Consider the following 17,679-nt stretch of genomic DNA (forward strand, 5'->3'; position numbering starts at 1 on the left):
TCAGCCAGTGAGGTCAGCACTGAACTGCTCTGGGAAGCTGCTCAGCCAGGGCGACAGAGCTCAGCTCTGGCTTTTTTCCTGCAGAGAAGTGGAGGTGATTAACAGAGCTAGGGAGCTGAAGACCGTGCAATTGTCTAAAATCAGCTAATAAGCAATATGTCTCAAGCTAAGTAATGCAAGACTAGGAGCTGCCAAAAATATGCAAGCTCCAGCAGTGTTGCCTGTTCTAATACGAGTATCGAGAGCTAGCTGGAAAAACTCTCCTGATCATTGTTTTTCTAAAGAGCTGAAAAAACATTCAAAATTCAGCGCTGCTTTTAAATGGCCAGGCTTCAAGCTTATCAGAAACGCTACTTTCCAACAAGACATCTTAGAGCAAAGTACAGGTCGTCTCCTGCCTGGCCCCGCAGAGCTACGTGCTGCCGCCGCCACCAGACACCTCTTGAACTGCGAGCTTTCACCCTGAGAGCCTGCATGGCCACAGGGCATGATGTGCCAGCCCTGCAGCCGCAGCCGGTGCATCAGCAGAGCCGCTGGAATCTCCCCGGATCTGCGGCACGAGCGGCTCCTGCAGCAGAACCCCGCTGCGAGCTCCAGAGCTCGGCCCCGCTCTGCCCGCAGCTCCTCCTGGGCTCCTCCCGGGAGCCGCTCCGCAGAGCCGGGGGTGACGGGGGGGCTCTGCTGGGCCCCCCGATTTCTGCTCACGCCTGCAGCTCCCGGGGCTGCTGTGCCAAGCGTTTTGCTGCCAGCTGCTCAGCCGTGCTGCTTGCGGCCGTGTCTGTGCCTGTGGAACCTGTGGCAGGCACCGGGGATGCTGTGTCCGTGCCCTGCGCTTCAGGTGTCCCAGCGTTAGGAAATGGGCACAGCTGCGGATCCCCCTCCAAGTCAGTCCTTAGGGCTCTGGGCACTTCTGCTCTGATGGTCCCTTTTTGCTGGCAGCATTATTGCTGCTTTTTTCCTGGGAAGGCTTTGCAGAGCAGAGAGAGGTGCTGAGGGCACCTGTGCCAGAAGCGGAGGAAGAGCAGCTTCTCCTCCCCTGACTCCCCGGGAGCTCAGAAAGTGCTGTGTCTGCCTGGGAGGGATCAAACCAGCTTCCCGACACATCCTGAAGCAAGCCGGTGCTGGGACGCTCCTGGGAAGGCATGGGGTGCTTCTCAAACCCCTGCAGATGGAACAGATGCTGCCTCCTTTCCCCCTCGTGAAACAATTTGGGCTTTAAGATACCCCATAGGTACCACTTTTGGAGTGCCCCCAGCCTCAGATCAGCCTGGCCAGACCTCAAATGCTGTTGTGGGTCGTTCCCAGCCACCAGCGTGTCCCCAAAGAGAGGGAGAAGCTCCCAGTTTGGCTCCCGTTCCCTTGTCCCCATGAGCCTGGCGTGTCCCCTCCCTGGGGGCGCCGACAGCTCCGCCTGGCCCCACCGCGACACCGGCCCCGGGTTCCGACTGCGGTGCCGTGGCCAGGGAATGGTTCCACGGTTGCCAAGGGCAGAAGCCGAGCGCTCAGGCTTGCCGCCCTGGCCTGCTCGGTGTGTGAGGGACTCCCAGCCGGCCACCGAGCAGCTCCATGATGCGGCAGCCCGTGGCACACACAGCGCGGCTCCTCTGGCTGCTGAGTAAGTGACCGCCCCGGCAGGGCCACCTCAGGGCCTGCGGCTGGAGCCGCTGTCCTGCTGCTGCTGCTGCCGCACCCTGTCTGTCACCACAGCCGTGTCAGGGGCTTGGGGTGGGGACGGTGCGAAGGCAGCAGGAGAGGGGGCTCAGCTGGAGGCAAAGAGGGGAGGGAGGAGATGGAGGGATGTCCCCCTGGACAGGGATGTGTCCACAGCACGGTGCAGGGGGCAGGGGAGCCACCACCACTGTGGATGCCTCTGGAGGCTGGGACTTTTGAGGGGAAAAATAAAAAAAAAGCACATCAATACCCTCCCCCTATCCCCCCAAAAAAACCCAAACACAAAAAAACCCAAAAAACCAGAAAACACCAAACCCACAAAAAAACTCAACCTCCCCCCACAAAACGCACATATAAAAAGGAAACAACACAACCAAAACAAAAACGTTTCCCCCCAATCCAAACCAAGCTCAAAATAAAATCTGACTTTAAAAGGGTTTTTTTTTCGTTTTTTCTTTCCTCTGTATTCTTTTCCCCCCTTTTCCCTGGGTCTCCTGGTTACCCCAGCACCCTGCAGGCAGGGGTGATGGAGGGAGACTTCAGGCCGGCATCTGAAGCGCTTGTCCCAGCACTCTGTGCCAGCAGACAGGAGCAGGCCAGCCTGCTCCTTCATTTCCACCCTCTCAGGTGGGCAGGGACAGCCCAGCCCACGGCCCGTGTTTGTCCCGCAGGTGTGCTGAGCTTGCCGGCGGCCGCTGCGGCTCCGCCGGTGCTGCCGGTGCCGCCGGTGCCGGGCAGCCCGCTGTCGGACAGGGAGTACCAGCAGTTCTTTGCCAAGCTGCACCCGCCCTGGCAGGCAAACATGTTCTGCCTGCTGCGCCAGGCCCACGGCTGCCTCAACCACGACATCCTGCGCCTGGACCAGGAGGAGAACCACGGAGAAATCCCCGAAGGTAAGGGCATCACCAGGTTCAGAGGAGCACGTGGACCCGGCTGGAGCTGCCCCAAAATGCCACAGGATTGTGGGAATGGAATGGGTTGGGTTGGTCTCTATAGCCAGAAAAGCAGCTTGGGGCAGGCACTGGCCTGACTAGAGCACACTGGTTTTTGTGGCCTCTCTGAGCATCCCTTTCAGTGCTGCACCACTCTCCTGGAGAAAAAACAAACCTTTTCCCCAAAGGGCAGCCCTAACCTAAGCAGGAATCTGCACGGTTTTCCCCCACTCCATGTGTTGTCTGGCACCACCAAAAAGGGTTGGTTCTCTTGTAAGGTTTCCTTCAAGCCCCTGTGGGCTGCTGTGACTCCTCCTCTTCACCCAGCTGAGCAAGCACAGCTGTCCCAGCCTCTCTTTACAGGTCATGGGGCAGAAAAGCCACAGCCACTCCAGTGGCCCTTCCTTTCTCCACATCTCTGTTGGTGGGGTGGCAGGAGGAAAAACTGGCCACAGCCTTCTCAAGCTCAGTGCAGCTCCTCATCTCTTACCAGCTCCTTCCAGCTTCATCTGAGGGTTAATGCAGAATCTTGGCTCACGGGCTCTCGTAGGTCTTTAAGAAAACTTGAGATGATAAGCTGCCTTTTTAAGTGTTTAACATTTCAGGAGCCAAGAAACATCCCGGTTCAGAAAGCACCATAGCAACAGCACCCTTCAGATCTCTGCAGTCATATTTTCCCTGCACCCCTGCATCAGAGAATTTAAGTGGTATAATTATATCTGTGCAGCTGAAAAACTTGGGACTACTTCTGTTGTATTTCTTCAGAGGGAAAAAAAAATAGAGGCAATTTTCTCATAAAAAATATGTCTTTATATTTAGATATGAACGTCAGTGAGCTGAATGATCAGCCAACTGCTTATTTGGACTGCAGCTTGAGGGCAACTATTTCTTGCTGGTTTCTGCAGCTGTGTTGGGGGAACGAGTCCCACCCCACATCACCAGACCCAGGGATGGGTCCTGTGCTCTTCACCCACTTTTGGGCACCTGAAATCCACTGTGCATGGGTGCACCCACGGTCTGTCCCTAGTTTCTCTCCTCGTGCTGCCCAATTCCCCAGCACTGCTCTTTGTCATGTCCAGCCACACTCCCACTGCTGCTGCCTTCAGATACTCGCTTCCAGGAGCAGAAGCATCTGGAGGTGCCAGAAGATGGGACAGTTTTGCAGGCTGCCCTCTTCACCCTCTTTTCCCCCATCCCTCAGCCTAACACACCTATCCAGCAGAATTTATTCCCCTTTGTGTTACCTTTTTTCCAGTTTGGGGGATATTTTGGCACATTTCAGCCAGCCTGAGAGGTGGAACAGATGTGGCAGAGTGTGTGCCCTCTCATGTTTAGCCTCTGCTCTCCTCACAGAGCTATGGCAGTGCTGTCTACACCCAGATACGAGCATTAATTGTGCCCATTCAGGTGAGGTGCTGAGGAAGGCAATCACTTTAGCTTTAAACAAAGGAGAGTGTGAGGATGTGGAGTGCTCCCTACAATATCTTGTGCTTTAAACAAGGGATGGGGTTCTGGAGTTTTCCCTACAAGTTGGGTGTTTTTCTGAGCTGGGATCCTGGTGTAGATCTGAAATTCTGCTTTTGATGGCACAGCTGTTTGCTCAGCACAAGAAATGAGCACAGAGTAAAGGATTCCTGAGCAATATCAGGAGAGCAGTGCCCTCCCTCTGAGCCAGCACTTCCCCTGTACCAGCCTGGCCATGCACTCCTAGAGCAGAGGCAGCACAAGATCACCCAATTCTTCAGCATTTTCTGCTCTCCTGCACACCCTTGGCTTTCCTGCAATTGCTGCAAGAGCTGTGTCCCTGGAGCCAGCGTGCTGGCAGTGCTGGTCAAGATTGCAGAGTGTGTGTGTGTACAGGCACAGGCTTTGCCAGCAGCATCCTGGCCCCATGGACCCTCCTCCATCCCCTGCAAGGCTGGAATCAATGTCAAACTATATTACCCTGAAGAATTTGTCTCCTCTAGAGCCATCTGCCTGGAGAAGCTGTGGCAGTCCCATCCCTGACCCAACAAGACCAGGCTGGGTGGGCCTTTGAACAACCTGGTCCAGTGGAAGGAGCCCCTGCCCATGGCAGGGGACTTGGAACTTGATGGTCTATAAAGACCCTTCCAAACCAAACCAAACCAAACCAAACCAAACCAAACCAAACCAAACCACACCACACCACACCAAACCAAACCAAACCAAACCATTCTCTGATTCTCTGATGCTCCCAGGCCTGGTCTGGTCATCTTTTTAACCTTCTATGTCACTACTTGGCTTTTTTTCTCTTTTTAAACCCAGGAAGAACTAATAACAAAAGCATCAGATCCTGGAAACAGGAAGTTTGTGTCACTGTCATAGGGAAGATAACTGTGTGAAAAAGGGCAGAAGGACAAAGTGAAACCCTCAGGGGGCTGGAGGGAAAAGGGATGCGGTGCCTGGAATGGGGAGCTCCAACAGCCCAGGGCTGTGATCTCCACCTGGGGGCACACAGCTTGGACTTGTCCTGCATCCACGAGCTGCCACCTGAGAGGGTCCCCATCTCTTGGTGCACCCAGGCCTGCCTCCATCCCACATCTCTGTCTCTAGGGCCGATCTGCACTGAATTTCCAGAGGTGGTGCAGTTCCAGACCTTCTGTCAGTTCGCCCAGTATCGCTGCCTCAAACAGCAGTTCTTCGTCAAGGTAAGGGCTGGGATGTGGGGAGTATCTCTTGGGAAATGGCAGGTGAGGAGGAAGGGAAGATAACACAGTGAGAGTTGTGCTTCTCCCTCTCTCCTCCACGCAGCGAGTCCCATGTTTGGGTTGGTCTCTAACAAACCCTTTCCCGATGGAGCCATCCAGCACCCCAGACTCCTTGGCAACGGACAGAGGCTCCCCTGTCACACAAGGTATGGCTGCACTGAGCTGTGCTGGGCACCCCTGCTCACCTGCTGCTCTCCTGTAGCTGCTCTCCACCCCTGCAGCTTTCTGTCTGGCCTCCAAAAGCCACCCTTGGCCGCTCCATCCCTCTGTCTCACCACTCAGAGGAGGGCTTTTCTGTCACCTGCTGATGCCCTGCTGCAGGACAATGTGGAAGGCCTTCTCCAGTTCTCTCGTGCTCTGTTAGGTCAGAAACCATGGCAGACAAAGCACCCCACAGCCACGCCAAGGGTGCCCACTCCCCGGCAGAAGAGCAGGACTACACGCCCACCGACTCCCTGGGCTGCCACCTCACCTTCCAGGGTGGAATCCCCGGAGGAGCAAAGCCTGAGGAAAAGCATCTGGCAGCTGATCCATTCGGCTCTCTCCTTGGATGCATCCTTGGAGACCAAGAACTCCTCTTGGAACCTCACCAGCTTGGGCCCAGGACACACAATGAAGTCGGAAATCCCCCCCCGAGGCAGGTGAGGGGAAGGCTGCTCTTTCTGGGCACCACACCCCACCCGCGCAGGGCTGTCCCGCCCCAGGGCATCCATGTCCCTGCTCGGAGCAGGTGGTGAGTGTGGGCAAGTGTTCTGGAGCAAGCTGTCCCATCCAGAGCAGGAATGTAGCTGGGGAGCCCCTAGGCACCCCTCCCTGTGAGGGAGGGTGAGTGAGCAGGGAGAGGGTGATCCAGCACTGTTAGTGCCTGAAAATGGCACTGTCCTTGTACCCTGGGCAATGGGGAGCACCAGCCACCCTGGGCTGGGAATCAGCCGGGAGCACAAAGCTGTCCAGGGCCGCTCCTTCTCCTCGAGCACACGCACTTCTCTGCACTCTGGATGTGTGCACAGCACTTCCTAGGGTGTTTCTGGTTCCCCATTCTGGTTTTGGAGGCAGCATTGTGGCAGTTCAGCACAGTTCAGGCCGGCTTGCTGTAACCCTGTCACACAGTCCCCTCAGTTCCTCTGGCCTATGGATGCATTAGGAGCTTATGGAGCATGTTGAGCTCTTCTCAGCTGCTCTGCCAGGATCTGTTTGCCTCTGTCCTCAGGTAGCTGGGGCTGGTGACAGAGAAAAGACCTGCAAAAAGATATTATGTTTTCACTCAAACTTCCTTTTTGACCCTTTAGTACCTTGTGGCTGAGGACCATTTGCTTTGACTGACATGCAAATATTATTTTGCTTACCAAGAGAAAAAAAAAAAAGAAAAAAAAAAAAAAAGAAAAAAAAAAGGGTGTCTAGATGCGGTTTTCATGGAGAAGTCATTTTGGTTTCGCTCTCTTGCTGGCCAGTGATGTTCCTGTAAGCACACAGATTTTGTGCCTGATTGCATGTCTGTGGTTTCTCTTGAACACGCTGCATAGCACTGCCACAGTGCAGCCACAGATTCCACTTCTGCATGGAAAGATGAGTTGCATCATGTTGTTAAAGCCATAACTGTTCTCTTGCAAGCCTCTAACATATGTCATCCTCCTTCCTAATATTGTAGGAGGCTTTCACTCCCTGGATAAAGTTTTCCTGGTGTATGTGCTCTCGGGCAAAATTTTGTTTCACTGAGGATTTCGTTCTCCCTGCCTGTGAAACTGAGCCTTGCTGTGATTGAGCTCTATTGGGATTACTGGGGGACTGCTGTGGTTGCAGATGACACTCTCTCTGCTGCTGCAGAGTGTCTCAAAGACACTAATGCTGCCTGTGTGTCTGTAACTGGCAGCCGAGCACCATCAATCATGCTAAGCAAAGCTTAAACCCCACTGAGGATAAAAAGGCGAGATAGACCGCGCCTGTCGGCTTTGCCGCTCGCCACATCCCGCCTCCTCTCACAGGAACTTTAAAGCATGACCTAAAAAAGGGGCAAAACGCCTGGAGGCATTTCCATCCCAGCAAGGGGAGCAGTGCTAGGTGGGACTGGTCGTTGTGCACAGGTGCCATTCAGCATCTGGTTTAACACAAGGTGGGCAGGGCTGTGATGGGCACACATCCCAGAGCTGCGTGTCTTCCCTGGGGTTTTATGTCCAGCAGGACATCCATCCTTTCATTCATCCCTTGTGGCTTGTGGCAGCTGATCTGGCAGCTATTCCAGCTTTCATTGTGCCTGATGAGGCCAGCTGTAATCTTTAGAGGCAGACAGGGAAAGGGTAGTAAGACAAGAAGAACCTGAAGCACTTTTCTGCGGTCTTTCTGGTAGTGGTGAATCATTGGGCGGGAGGGGGGAACAACAATTTTTGCACCTATTTTCTATTTTTAGTCCTTATTGTGCTTTCTGCCTCGTTTCCCAGTATTTCCTCTCCTCAGAGTTACCTCTAAACTGTGATTCAGTCTTGCAATAAGTTAAAGAGAGCTCTTTATAAGCTCATGGCTTATAAAGCCCATGCAACTCTCATTTTCTGCAGCAACTTTCAGTGTCCCTTTAAAACACCCCCATGCTCCAGCTCTGTGCACACTACCCATTGATGGGATTTGGCATTTGGGTACATGGAAGGACATCCGCCTCCCTTCCCTGCTTTTCTGTTTGCACAAGGAATTGCATCTGCCCTTTTTCCCAGAGCTTCCCACTGCTGTGTTATTTGTCAGCTACAACCCCTACACCCCCTTCAGCATCACAGCTGTCCTGGATCCAGACCTGATTCTGTTGGTATTCACATCTGGATGCTCACCTGTGGTTCGTGTGAGCCCAGCTTCCCCAGCAAGGCTGCTCCAGCCCTCTCAGAATCCCAGAACTGTTAGGGCTGGAGATCATTCTGTCCAATCCCCTGCCAAGGAAGGGTCACATAAAGCAGTGACACAGGAACCTGTCTAGGTGGGTTTGATTTTCTTGGGAGGGAGACTCCATGACCTCTCTGGACAGCCTGTTCCAGTGCCCTGCCACCCTCAATGTAAAGAAGTTCTTCCTGATGTTGAGGCAGAGCTTTTTCTGTTTTAGTTTATGACCACTGCTCCTTATCCTGTGGCCAGGCACCACTGAAAAGAGTCTGGCACCATTGTCTTGGCAGCCACCCTTGGGATATTTATGTGCAGTGAGAGATGCATACACTCCTGGTGATTCCCCCTCCTCCTCCTCCTCCTCCTCCTCCTGCTTTACCCCTCCAAACAGTCCTTGTGCTACTTATCTACTTCAGCCCCAGAGGCTTTCATTTTAAGGCCAGACCCTTCATTAAAAATACCATCCCCAGAAAAAAACCCCTCCTTTTGAATTATCATCACCCATAACCAGCCCTGGCATACAGTCAAAGATCTTTTTTTCTGTTTCTGAAGCTGTTAAGAGTGTCTTCTTCATAACTGGTTTTCATTTCCTGCAGCAACCCCCTTAAATCAGAAGTTACCAAGTGCTGGAAAGCTGCTGTTCTCTCCTTATCTCCTTTTCTGCTTGCCTCAGGTGCTCACTGCACCTCAGCCAGCCAGTATCAGGAAGGTTCAGCAGCTGAAAGCTAATGGCCCAAATCCTTGTCATTACATGGCAGGAGAGGCAGATGCTGCTCACCAGAACTCTTCAGAGATAGCACTGAAGCAGGCTCTGTGTGTCCTTCCACATCCTGAGATGCCAAAGTAAGATAAGCTGTTACCTGAAGTTTTCTCTTTCGCCTTGGATCAATTACTGACCTCGGCCCATGGATTCTTCTTAATCCTGGGGGTTTTTTTCACATTCCCATTGGATCTTTGCCTCACAGTACCTGTTAGGCTTTTTCCAGGGCAGTGCTTAGGACAGTAAAATGCAGAGGTACAAAGCTGGGGAGGGATTTGCATTAGAAATCGCTTTAGATAGACCCATCCCTTTCCCTGAAGCATGGTGAAACCTCTGTGCATCCACAAACAGCTCAGCAGCATGTCAGCGAGTGGAGAGAACCAGCAGCAGTGCTGTTATACTCACCCAGAGGTGGTAAATCAGCTCATAAATTTGCAGCTGTGAGACCAGAAAACCTCACAGCAGAGATGGAGAGCAGAGATGGAGGAGGAAAAGGATGTGACAGAGAGCACAGCAGAATTTCTTGGTCATTCTTGACTAAGCTTCTTGAGTTCTTTCAAACTCAGGCTGGTGGCACAACTCTGTGTTCTGTGAGGCTCATCTCTTTTAACATTCAGGTCTAAGACTTGCCCTGACCTTGCACTGTGACCCTCCTGCTCAGCACAGGACATGAAGTCATGTCTGGTGAGCCCCAAAGAAAACAACAGTGCTATGTGGTGGCAGACTCCTCTCCTAACAGAAGAATCCAAATTTTTCTGGAGTCTCCAAACTGTGGAGGAAGCACCCACCAGCTGTTCCCATGCTAAACACCCTTGGTGTGAGGAAGATGCAGTTTGCTTCTTGTCTGAATGGATCTTGCCCCCAAATTCCAGTCACCAAAAGTCTTTACTCATCCACCTGCTGACAAGGAGAGCTTTCCAGCTGAAGCCCTCCTTGGTAAAAGGGCTGACTGACTGAGTGGGTACCCACTGGTGGATTTGCTCAGCTGAGTGATGCCTTTTTAGCTTCTGCCTCTAGGTGAAAGTTTTCCAGACCTGAGGAAATCTCATCTTCAGGACCTTCCTTCAGGTTCTCCACCTCTTCTTTTTTTTTTTTTTCTTCTTTTCAATGCTAATCTGACAGTCTCCAAAAAGTTTCAGCTATTCTCAGGAAAGCTTGTCCATACATGTTAGCTCATGCATGGATTTTAAGAGCATTTTAACATAAACTGCTCTTCTTTACTCTCTGTCAGATCAAAGTTTGTTTATTTATCACTGGCTTTGTTTCCAGACACAAGAGGCAAATATCTAATGAGCATGTTTACCTCTTCTGCATCATTGATGATGATTGAAACCAACCATCCCTGTCTGCTAACAGTTGTGTACCATGTTTACAAATTCCATTGTTCCTAAGAGATGCCAAATATTCTCATTGCTCTGATCCCATTGTCCTGATGTTTTCTACTTTTAGCTACCCATGTCAGTTTGGATGAACAGTGCTCAACAAGTTTTTCCCTGTTTCTGTCAAATACTAGGGGAGGGAGGCTTAATATCTGACATTCTCCAGACCCAAACGGGGCTGCCCAACCTTCAACACTCAGCAGACAACTAACAAACATCTCCTCACTGTGCACTCCAATGGATGAAATTAGGCAGCAGCTGCTGCAGGGGCTCTGGGAAAGCTCTTCAAGCTGTGCTCTTCATCCAGTCCCTCTCACATGCCCCCAAATGCACAGCAACCCCGCAGAGAGAGGTACAGACCCTGCAGAGAGCCCCATCCCTCTGTGCAGTTTAGCCAAGAGTCCAAGGTTTCTTTGGGAAGGGATTTTTCGCTTACTTTTGGATTGTTTTCAGTTTCAAACTAAAGATGCACCTCTTCAGTGTGTGACAAGGAATGAGATGACTCCCTCCTTCCCTTTCTGTCAGCCTTCTAGCCCTGCAGAACGATGAGGCAGTGCTGATCCTGTGCTACGCAGTGCTGGAGGGAGATTGCCTCTCCTCGATGCTCGCCACGGCCTGGAAGGAGATGGAGAAAAAAAACTTTGAGTTCGGAGACTCGGTAAAAACACCAGTGTCCACCTCTGTCCCCCACTGTGTGCAGGCCACCTCCTGAGAGAATTCCTGGGTGGCCAGGGAGGCAGGAATTCCAAGCCAGGAATATGGGAACTCCTCAGCCCCCTGTTTTGGGAGGTTCTTGGCCTCCTTTTCCCCCTGACCTCTGGATCCACCCCAGGTTTGTGACAGCCTTGGGCGGCACCACTTGGACCTGTGCCCTGCCTGTGCTTTCTGCTCGCTGAAGAGGGAGCAGTGCCAGAACATCAAGACCCTGAACCGTGTTCACTGCGACTCGGGCAGCTTCTCCACCTACATCAACCCTCAGATCTCGGCCCAGCTGGGGGACGAGGAGGGCAAGGTACAGAGAGAGCTGTATGTCCTGCTGCTGTATCAGAGGGAGCTGGGGAAGGGGAGGAAGAAGCATGGCTCACTTTGTCCCACCCCTTTGCAGCCTATGTCCTCAGAGACCCTGGAGGGCTACAACATGGACTTTTTGAGAGGGATGAGGTTGGAGTACTGGTGCAGCCAGATGGCCATCTATGGCTGTAACGAGCCTGCTGTGACCCTCTGGCTGAAGGCAGAGTATGAAGCCTTCCAAAACGGGGATGGCTCAGGAAAGGTGGGTGACCATCAGTGGATGTTCCCATCCCCCCCTCTCCTCTTCTTTCTCTGACCTTCATTCCCTTGGCACCAGATCTGTGACTCGAGAGGAAATCAGCATCCCAGCTACTGCATGTTCAAGAGCTACCAGTGCCTCCTGAAGAGCATCTACAACCAGAGGGTGAGAAGCAGCCACACTGCTTTTTTGCACAGCCTGCTCTTCCATGGCTGACCCCTCCACAGCCAGCCCCGAGTCCCTGCTGGACTCACTGGCCCACTGCTTCTCCTTCTAGGACAGAACTGGCTGTGTCTGGGGGAGGTGGCAGAACAAATAGTGGCCCCAGCACAACTGGGGTGTCAGTGGTGGGTGAGACTTGTACAGATGATGTGAGGGATGATATCCCTTAAGGGCAGGATCTCCCCCATCTGCTGGGAGCTTTCTAGGCAGTAACAAAACCCCATATCACCAGAGCAGGACAGAGGACTGGCCTGTATCCTAGCAAGCACACAGCTGAGCTGCCAGTTCAGCTGGTCCACCCCTCTTCCCCCTAATGACCCCCATCATCCCAGCCTCCAGACGCCATCCACCATGGAGATCTCTTTCCTTGGGGAAGGATGGGCAGAGGTACCACTCCCACGAACCCAGGCTCTCCTTGCAGGTGGCTCCCATGGAATGCAAGCCTTACAAGAGCTACAGGGTGCTGAGTGCAAAGGAGGGAGACGAGGAGGTGCAGCTGTGGCAAGAGATATTCCACAGCCTCTCCAAGCAGAAATCTGAAAGTTAATAAAGTTTGTAAAGACCTTCAAGATAGTCAAGGCCTTTGACCAAATACTACCATGCCCTCTAAACCATATCACAAAGTGCCACATCTACTTGCTTTTTGAACACTTCCAGGGATGGTGATTCCACCACTTCCCTGGGGAGCCTGTTGCAATGCCTGATCACCCTTTCAGTGGAGAAATCTTTTTCATAATATCCTGAACCTCCCCTGGCACAGCTTGGAGCCATTTCCTCTTGTCCTGTCACTGGTTGCCTGGGAGAAGAGACCAACTCCCACCTGGCTAGAGAGTGATCAGGGCTCCCCTGAGCCTCCTTTTCTCCAGGCTAAACAACCCCAGCTCCTTTAGCCACTCCAGACCCTTCACAGGCTTTGTTGCCCTTCTCTGGACTCACTCCAGCCCCTCCACGTCTTTCTTGCAGTGAGGGGCCCAGAACTGGACACAGAACTCGAGGTGTGGCCTCACCAGTGCAGAATACAGGATCAGTCACTGCCCTGCTCCTGCTGGCCACACTATTCCTGACACAGGCCAGGTGCCATTGGCCTTTTTGGCCACCTGGGCACAGCTGGCTCATGTTCAGCTCTGTCACCAGCACCCCCAGGTCCTTTTCCTCTGGGCAGCTTCCCAGCCACTCTGTCCCCAGCCTGTGGTGCTGCCTGGGGCTGTTCTGACTGAAAAGCAGGACCTGGCACTTGGCCTTACTGAACTTCACACAATTGTCCATGTGAGCCCATGGATCCAGCCTGTCCAGATCCCTCTGCAGAGCCCTCCTGCAGATCAACACTCCCACCCAGCTTGGTGTCTCCTGCAAACTGACTGAGGGTCCTGGATCCCCTCCTCCAGATCACTGATAAAGTTTTTACCCAGGGCTGGCCCCGTACTGAGCCCTGGGAACCCCCCTGGTGACCAGGTGGATGTAACTCCACACACCCCCACTCCCTGGGCCCGCCACACAGCCGGGTTTTAACCCAGCACAGAATGCACCTGCTCAGGCCGTGGGCTGCCAGCTTCTCCAGGACAATGCTGTGGGAAGTGGTGTCAAAGGCTTTACTGAAGTCCAGCCCACAACATGCACAGCCTTTCCCTCATGCCTAGGCAGGTCACCTGGTCATAAAAGGAGACCAGGCTGGTCAAGCAGGACCTGCCTTTTCTGAACCCACCCTGGCTAGGGCCGATTCCCTGGTTGTGCTGTGGGATTGCACTTAGGATAATTTGTTCCATAACATTCCCTGGCACTGAGGTCAGCCTGAATGAGGAGAGCCTCACTGTGGCAGCTGCTGGAACTCCTCTTGGAAACATTTCTCCAGCCAAAGGAACAGCTGAGCACCGGAGAAGGCATTTCCAGAGTCGTGTCCAGAGTCGGGGGAGGGAGCAGAGACAGGGACTCTCCAGGCCCCAAACACAGCATGGGAGCAAGAAGCTTTTGTGTGCACTTTGCCTTTCACTGCAGCTGGGGTTTTTTCTCAGCTTTAGTGGTTTATTTGGCTTGTGTCCTCCAACCCTCCATCTGAAAAAATAACTCAAACCACAACAGCCCAGATCTGACTGCAGCCCCTGCAGCTGTCTTTCTTTATTGAAGAGGTGCTGGAGGGGCAGGGAAGCCCTTCAGAGAAGAACAGAGTGAATTATTTCCTAAATCATAGGTGGGGTGTGAGGAAAAGGAGACTGCACAGAAGAGTGGAGGGGAGGCTGGGACCCCCCTCCACACAAGCAGGAGCCAGCTTAGGGTAATCAGCACAGTGCTGGGCCAGGAAAGGCAGAAGGATGCAGACTCCTCTGGGAGCATGGGGCTGCCCTGTTGGGGTGTGGGGGCTGGACTGAGCTCTGCCAAGACAGGGAGAAGCCCCTGCAGCCAGGTTTGCTCCCAGCCCTTGCTCCTGCCCTTACCTTCCTCCCTGACTCATTGTTGTGCAGGTTGATGAGCATTCGGCTGGAGGAGACACCGCAGCTCCTCTCGGGGCTGTCCACGAAGGCCTGAGAGAAGTCAATCCCATAAAACAGGTTATCAGAGCAGCCTGACCACTGGAAACCTGCAGAGGGAAAGCAGCCTTGAGACAAGGAAAGAGAATCCCTGAGAAGATCTTCCAAAGATCTGTGGACAATAAAAGTGTCTCCTTTTCAGGTCTGTCTCCCACAAGGACCTTCCCCTCTGCCACCTTCTCCCTGCTGCCCGTTTCTTCTTCCACCTTCAGGGCTGACTCCTCGGATCTTGTGGTCACAGCCATGCTTGTGCAGCTCCCCGTGGCTGCAGGCACAGGTGACAGCAGAAGCAAAGCTGGCAGCGGAGATGGCATGGATGGCATGGTGCCATCTCTTGTCCCGACTGCTGCGTGCCTGCAGCAGGACAAGAGATGGCACCAGGCTGCAGAGGGCAAAGGCACTTATGGGGCACAGGGTGGGAAAAGAGGCTGTCACTGCACACAGGAAGGATGGAGACTTCATGCTTTCTGATGGAGACTGCTCGGGAGAAATACATGTCAGGGTGTTCACCGGGGTGTGCGGGGAGTCATTAAGTGACGTGGCTCTGTGGCAGGGTGGGTGGCAGGGTCAGGGGGAAAATCTACCAGTCTGCAGAGGTGGTACCCAGGATGGTCTGATGGGAGCAAAATGCCAAATCTGGCCAAAAAGGAAGGAGTTTCTCCAGAATGCTAATATTTGTGAGAGCGTTTGGTTCAGTTTGCTCTGTGCTGACAGACTTGTTAGCATGTGGAAGAAACCACTGGCCACTCTGGGGATGGGTCCAGTGCAATTCTGGCACACTAGGCTGATGTGCCAAGGGCACAGTAGGCATTCTGGAGGGACACCATGCCAAGCCTGTCTGTGCCACCCCTCCCTCACTGACCTTGGATGGTGGCTTTGCCCAAGACCTGCAGCCCCTGCAGGGTGGAGCAGTTCCAGCGGGGAGAGTGGAACTGGTGCTGGCACTCGAGGGCAGCCAGCTCCACACCTCACTTCACTGGCTTCATGGCTTCCACCTGCTCTTCCACCTGCCCCATCAGGCCATCACTGCCCCTGGGGTCCCGGAGGGCTGCCTGCAGGGAAATCTGCTTGGCCAGGGACCTGTGGGGCAGGGGAGAGGTTCAGCTGCAGATGGGCTAGAGCCAGGGCCTCACCTCTGCAGGACTAACCTTCTCTAGCCATATCTTAAAGCAGAAATGGGGCAGGGAAAGGGCTGTGGCCATGTTGTCTGTGAATCGGACATTCTTGCTGCTCATTCTGGTCTGCACTTCTTCAGCCTTACCATCCCTCTCCCTCCATCCCAGAGATGCCCCTTCTGCTTTTTGGTTGCCCAGATTCCTCCTTCCACCCTGTTCTCACCCTATTTTCTTTGGAGACAGCACCTCCCTAGGTGGCTTTCCAACCCAGACAACACAAGCACAAAGCATACTTACAGCCAGGTCACGGCAGCGACATGCTGCATGTGGATCAGCATCACGTGCAGCCACACCAGCTCCATCCTGTCCGTGGCAAAACTTCACCACCTCCAGCCCCCACACAGCAGCCGCCTGAATCCCCTCCTGTCGCTTCCCACGGCCTCTGCCCAACAGCGCCTTTCACAGCAGCTCCAGCACTGCAGTGACCGTGGGCTGTCCATGTGTGGTGCCTGCCAGCATTGGAGACCCTGTAGCCAGCAGAACCCTGATGGGTTGCCCCTGCGAGGTCGTCCACACCAGTGCTACAGCTCGGGCAGCACGGTGGGAGAGCTCTGAGCTAGGGCTCTGGGGCTGGCATCTGTCACAGAGCTCACATGGATGGGGACAGCATCTGTGTCACACCCGTGGCCTGTGCCATCCTGCCAGCAGATGATGGAGTTGTCTTCCTCCACAGTCCAGTCACTTCTTCAGCAGGAGGCAGCCCAAGACCCGCTCAGCAGCAGACAGAGCCTTCTGCACAAGAAGATCGCAGCAGCACCACGCAGCTGTTGCCAGATCTACCAGCTCGTCACCTGTGTGTCACCAAGCCCTTTGGGGAGAGAGCTTCCCTGCAGCGACAGCTCCTCAGCAGAGAGAAGACCTGCTGCCTCCCTCACCCACATCTACTGTTCTTCAAGACACTCCCTCATCTGCCTCCTCCAGGCTGGAGATTCTTCTTTTCTACCCTGCAGCCCACATAGCTACAGCAAACAGACACAGCCCAGCTGCTCCCTGGCCCTCTTAACTCTTTCCCTGGCAGGTCTCCCTTCCCCTCCCTCATTTTCTTCCCTATGAACTGTCCTTCCCCAAGATCAGTCCTTGCCCTTCTCCTAGGGGGCACAATGGGGTGGCTGCCCCCCTTCTCAATGGGTACCCCTTTCCTAAGAGCCCCTGGGAGCCCAGGAAAATGTGAGCCGTGTGACCAGGGAGCTGACACATCCCGGGACAAAAGACTGCCATTCCCACAGCCAGCCTGGGAAGTGCCAGCTCTTGCCAGTGACTTGGAAGGTAAAACACCTCCGCAGCCACAGGTTTCTCCTTTTCCTGTCTGAATCATTCAGAAAATGAAGCAGGGCTGTTCTGGTCCTGCTGTGCTTCTTCCATGAAGGGATTCGCCGCTTTGCTCTGCTCTCCCACACTCTGCTGCACAAAGAGGTCTGAAGAGCACTATGGTTTATCAGTCATCCTTTCAGACCTGGGCAGCCTCTCTCTTTCACCTCTCTCCTTGCCTTCCCAGCTCCCTGCATCCCTCCTCCTGTTGGGTCCTTGCTCCTGCTTTCTGGAGCCAGCACTGCGGGGTGGCAGGCATGTTGGGATCTGCAGCATCAGGGTGTAGCCTCCAACACACACCCCAGTAATCTGGTCTTACCTGCTGCTCACTCCAACAGCAGTGAGGAAACGCTGGGGCTTGAGCTGCTCTTCCCCACGAGCTGAGCCTCCAAGAGACAGCGAGGGGCAGACGTGTGAGCCCACCCGGTGAGGGGACACAACTCGTGGGCTGCTGCACCGAGACCCGAGGGGGTGAGTGAACTTGGCTGGGTGAGGATGCTGTGGGGCTCATGAGCTGGGCTGGGTGCCGCTGTGTCCTTGTCTTCTCACACATGGAAAAGCCAGGACTGCCGGGCTCAGCCAGGTGTGTGTGTGTGCTCATGTGTGTGAGGGGTGAAGGCTGCAGGGGAGGGGGAAGTTCCCACAGAATGTGTCAGACACTCCTTAGGCAAAGGACACCCCCCGTGGCATATCTGCAAGCTTTTATCAGTAGCAACGCCTTGACGGGAACTGAAGAGACACAAAAAGCCGTGAGAACAAAGATCCCAGCAACTAGCAAGCGAGGAAAGGGGTCTGGTTAAAAAAGGGAGGCACTGAAAAGAAGCAGGGTGAACTCAGTGGTTTGGGTGCTAT

At 53.8% G+C, this 17,679-nt stretch overlaps 2 protein-coding genes across 3 annotated transcripts; one reads left to right on the top strand and one right to left on the bottom strand.

Moving 5' to 3' along the window:
- The first annotated feature begins 1,367 nt into the window (after positions 1–1,367).
- ACRBP (acrosin binding protein) lies at positions 1,368–12,377 on the top strand. Its single transcript, XM_033514739.1, has 10 exons — positions 1,368–1,615; positions 2,299–2,564; positions 5,178–5,272; positions 5,376–5,478; positions 5,535–5,973; positions 10,856–10,988; positions 11,163–11,342; positions 11,436–11,603; positions 11,679–11,765; positions 12,244–12,377. Exons 1-10 carry the CDS (start codon positions 1,368–1,370, stop codon positions 12,367–12,369), a joined length of 1,845 nt encoding a protein of 614 aa, XP_033370630.1. The 3' UTR covers positions 12,370–12,377.
- Positions 12,378–13,904: 1,527 nt separating this feature from the next.
- On the bottom strand, positions 13,905–15,750 carry LOC107212798 (protein Wnt-4a-like). Of its 2 annotated transcripts, none has more exons than XM_015646482.2 (3): positions 14,551–15,750; positions 14,252–14,394; positions 13,905–14,159 (listed from the first exon to the last, which is right to left on the bottom strand). In XM_015646482.2, exons 1-3 carry the CDS (start codon positions 14,804–14,806, stop codon positions 13,935–13,937), a joined length of 624 nt encoding a protein of 207 aa, XP_015501968.1. In that variant the 5' UTR covers positions 14,807–15,750; the 3' UTR covers positions 13,905–13,934. The 2 variants fall into 2 exon arrangements, with proteins under 2 accessions (XP_015501968.1, XP_015501961.1); XM_015646475.2 differs by having other exon boundaries at positions 14,521–15,750.
- Positions 15,751–17,679: the final 1,929 nt, after the last annotated feature.

The sequence above is a fragment of the Parus major genome, chromosome 1 (assembly GCF_001522545.3).
Source record: "Parus major isolate Abel chromosome 1, Parus_major1.1, whole genome shotgun sequence".
Taxonomy (NCBI): domain Eukaryota; kingdom Metazoa; phylum Chordata; class Aves; order Passeriformes; family Paridae; genus Parus; species Parus major.

Bases quoted from the DNA above. Each gene is read 5' to 3' on its own strand.
- LOC107212798 (XM_015646475.2), bottom strand. From the start codon at position 14,806: ATGAAGTCTCCATCCTTCCTGTGTGCAGTGACAGCCTCTTTTCCCACC. The intron at 14,395-14,520 runs GTGGCAGAGGGG...TTCCCTCTGCAG, and splicing joins AAACGGGCAGCAGGGAGAAG to GTTTCCAGTGGTCAGGCTGC. The intron at 14,160-14,251 runs GTAAGGGCAGGA...ACACCCCAACAG, and splicing joins ACAATGAGTCAGGGAGGAAG to GGCAGCCCCATGCTCCCAGA.
- ACRBP (XM_033514739.1), top strand. From the start codon at position 1,368: ATGAGCCTGGCGTGTCCCCTCCCTGGGGGCGCCGACAGCTCCGCCTGG. The intron at 1,616-2,298 runs GTAAGTGACCGC...CCACCCTCTCAG, and splicing joins GCGGCTCCTCTGGCTGCTGA to GTGGGCAGGGACAGCCCAGC. The intron at 10,989-11,162 runs GTAAAAACACCA...GATCCACCCCAG, and splicing joins ACTTTGAGTTCGGAGACTCG to GTTTGTGACAGCCTTGGGCG.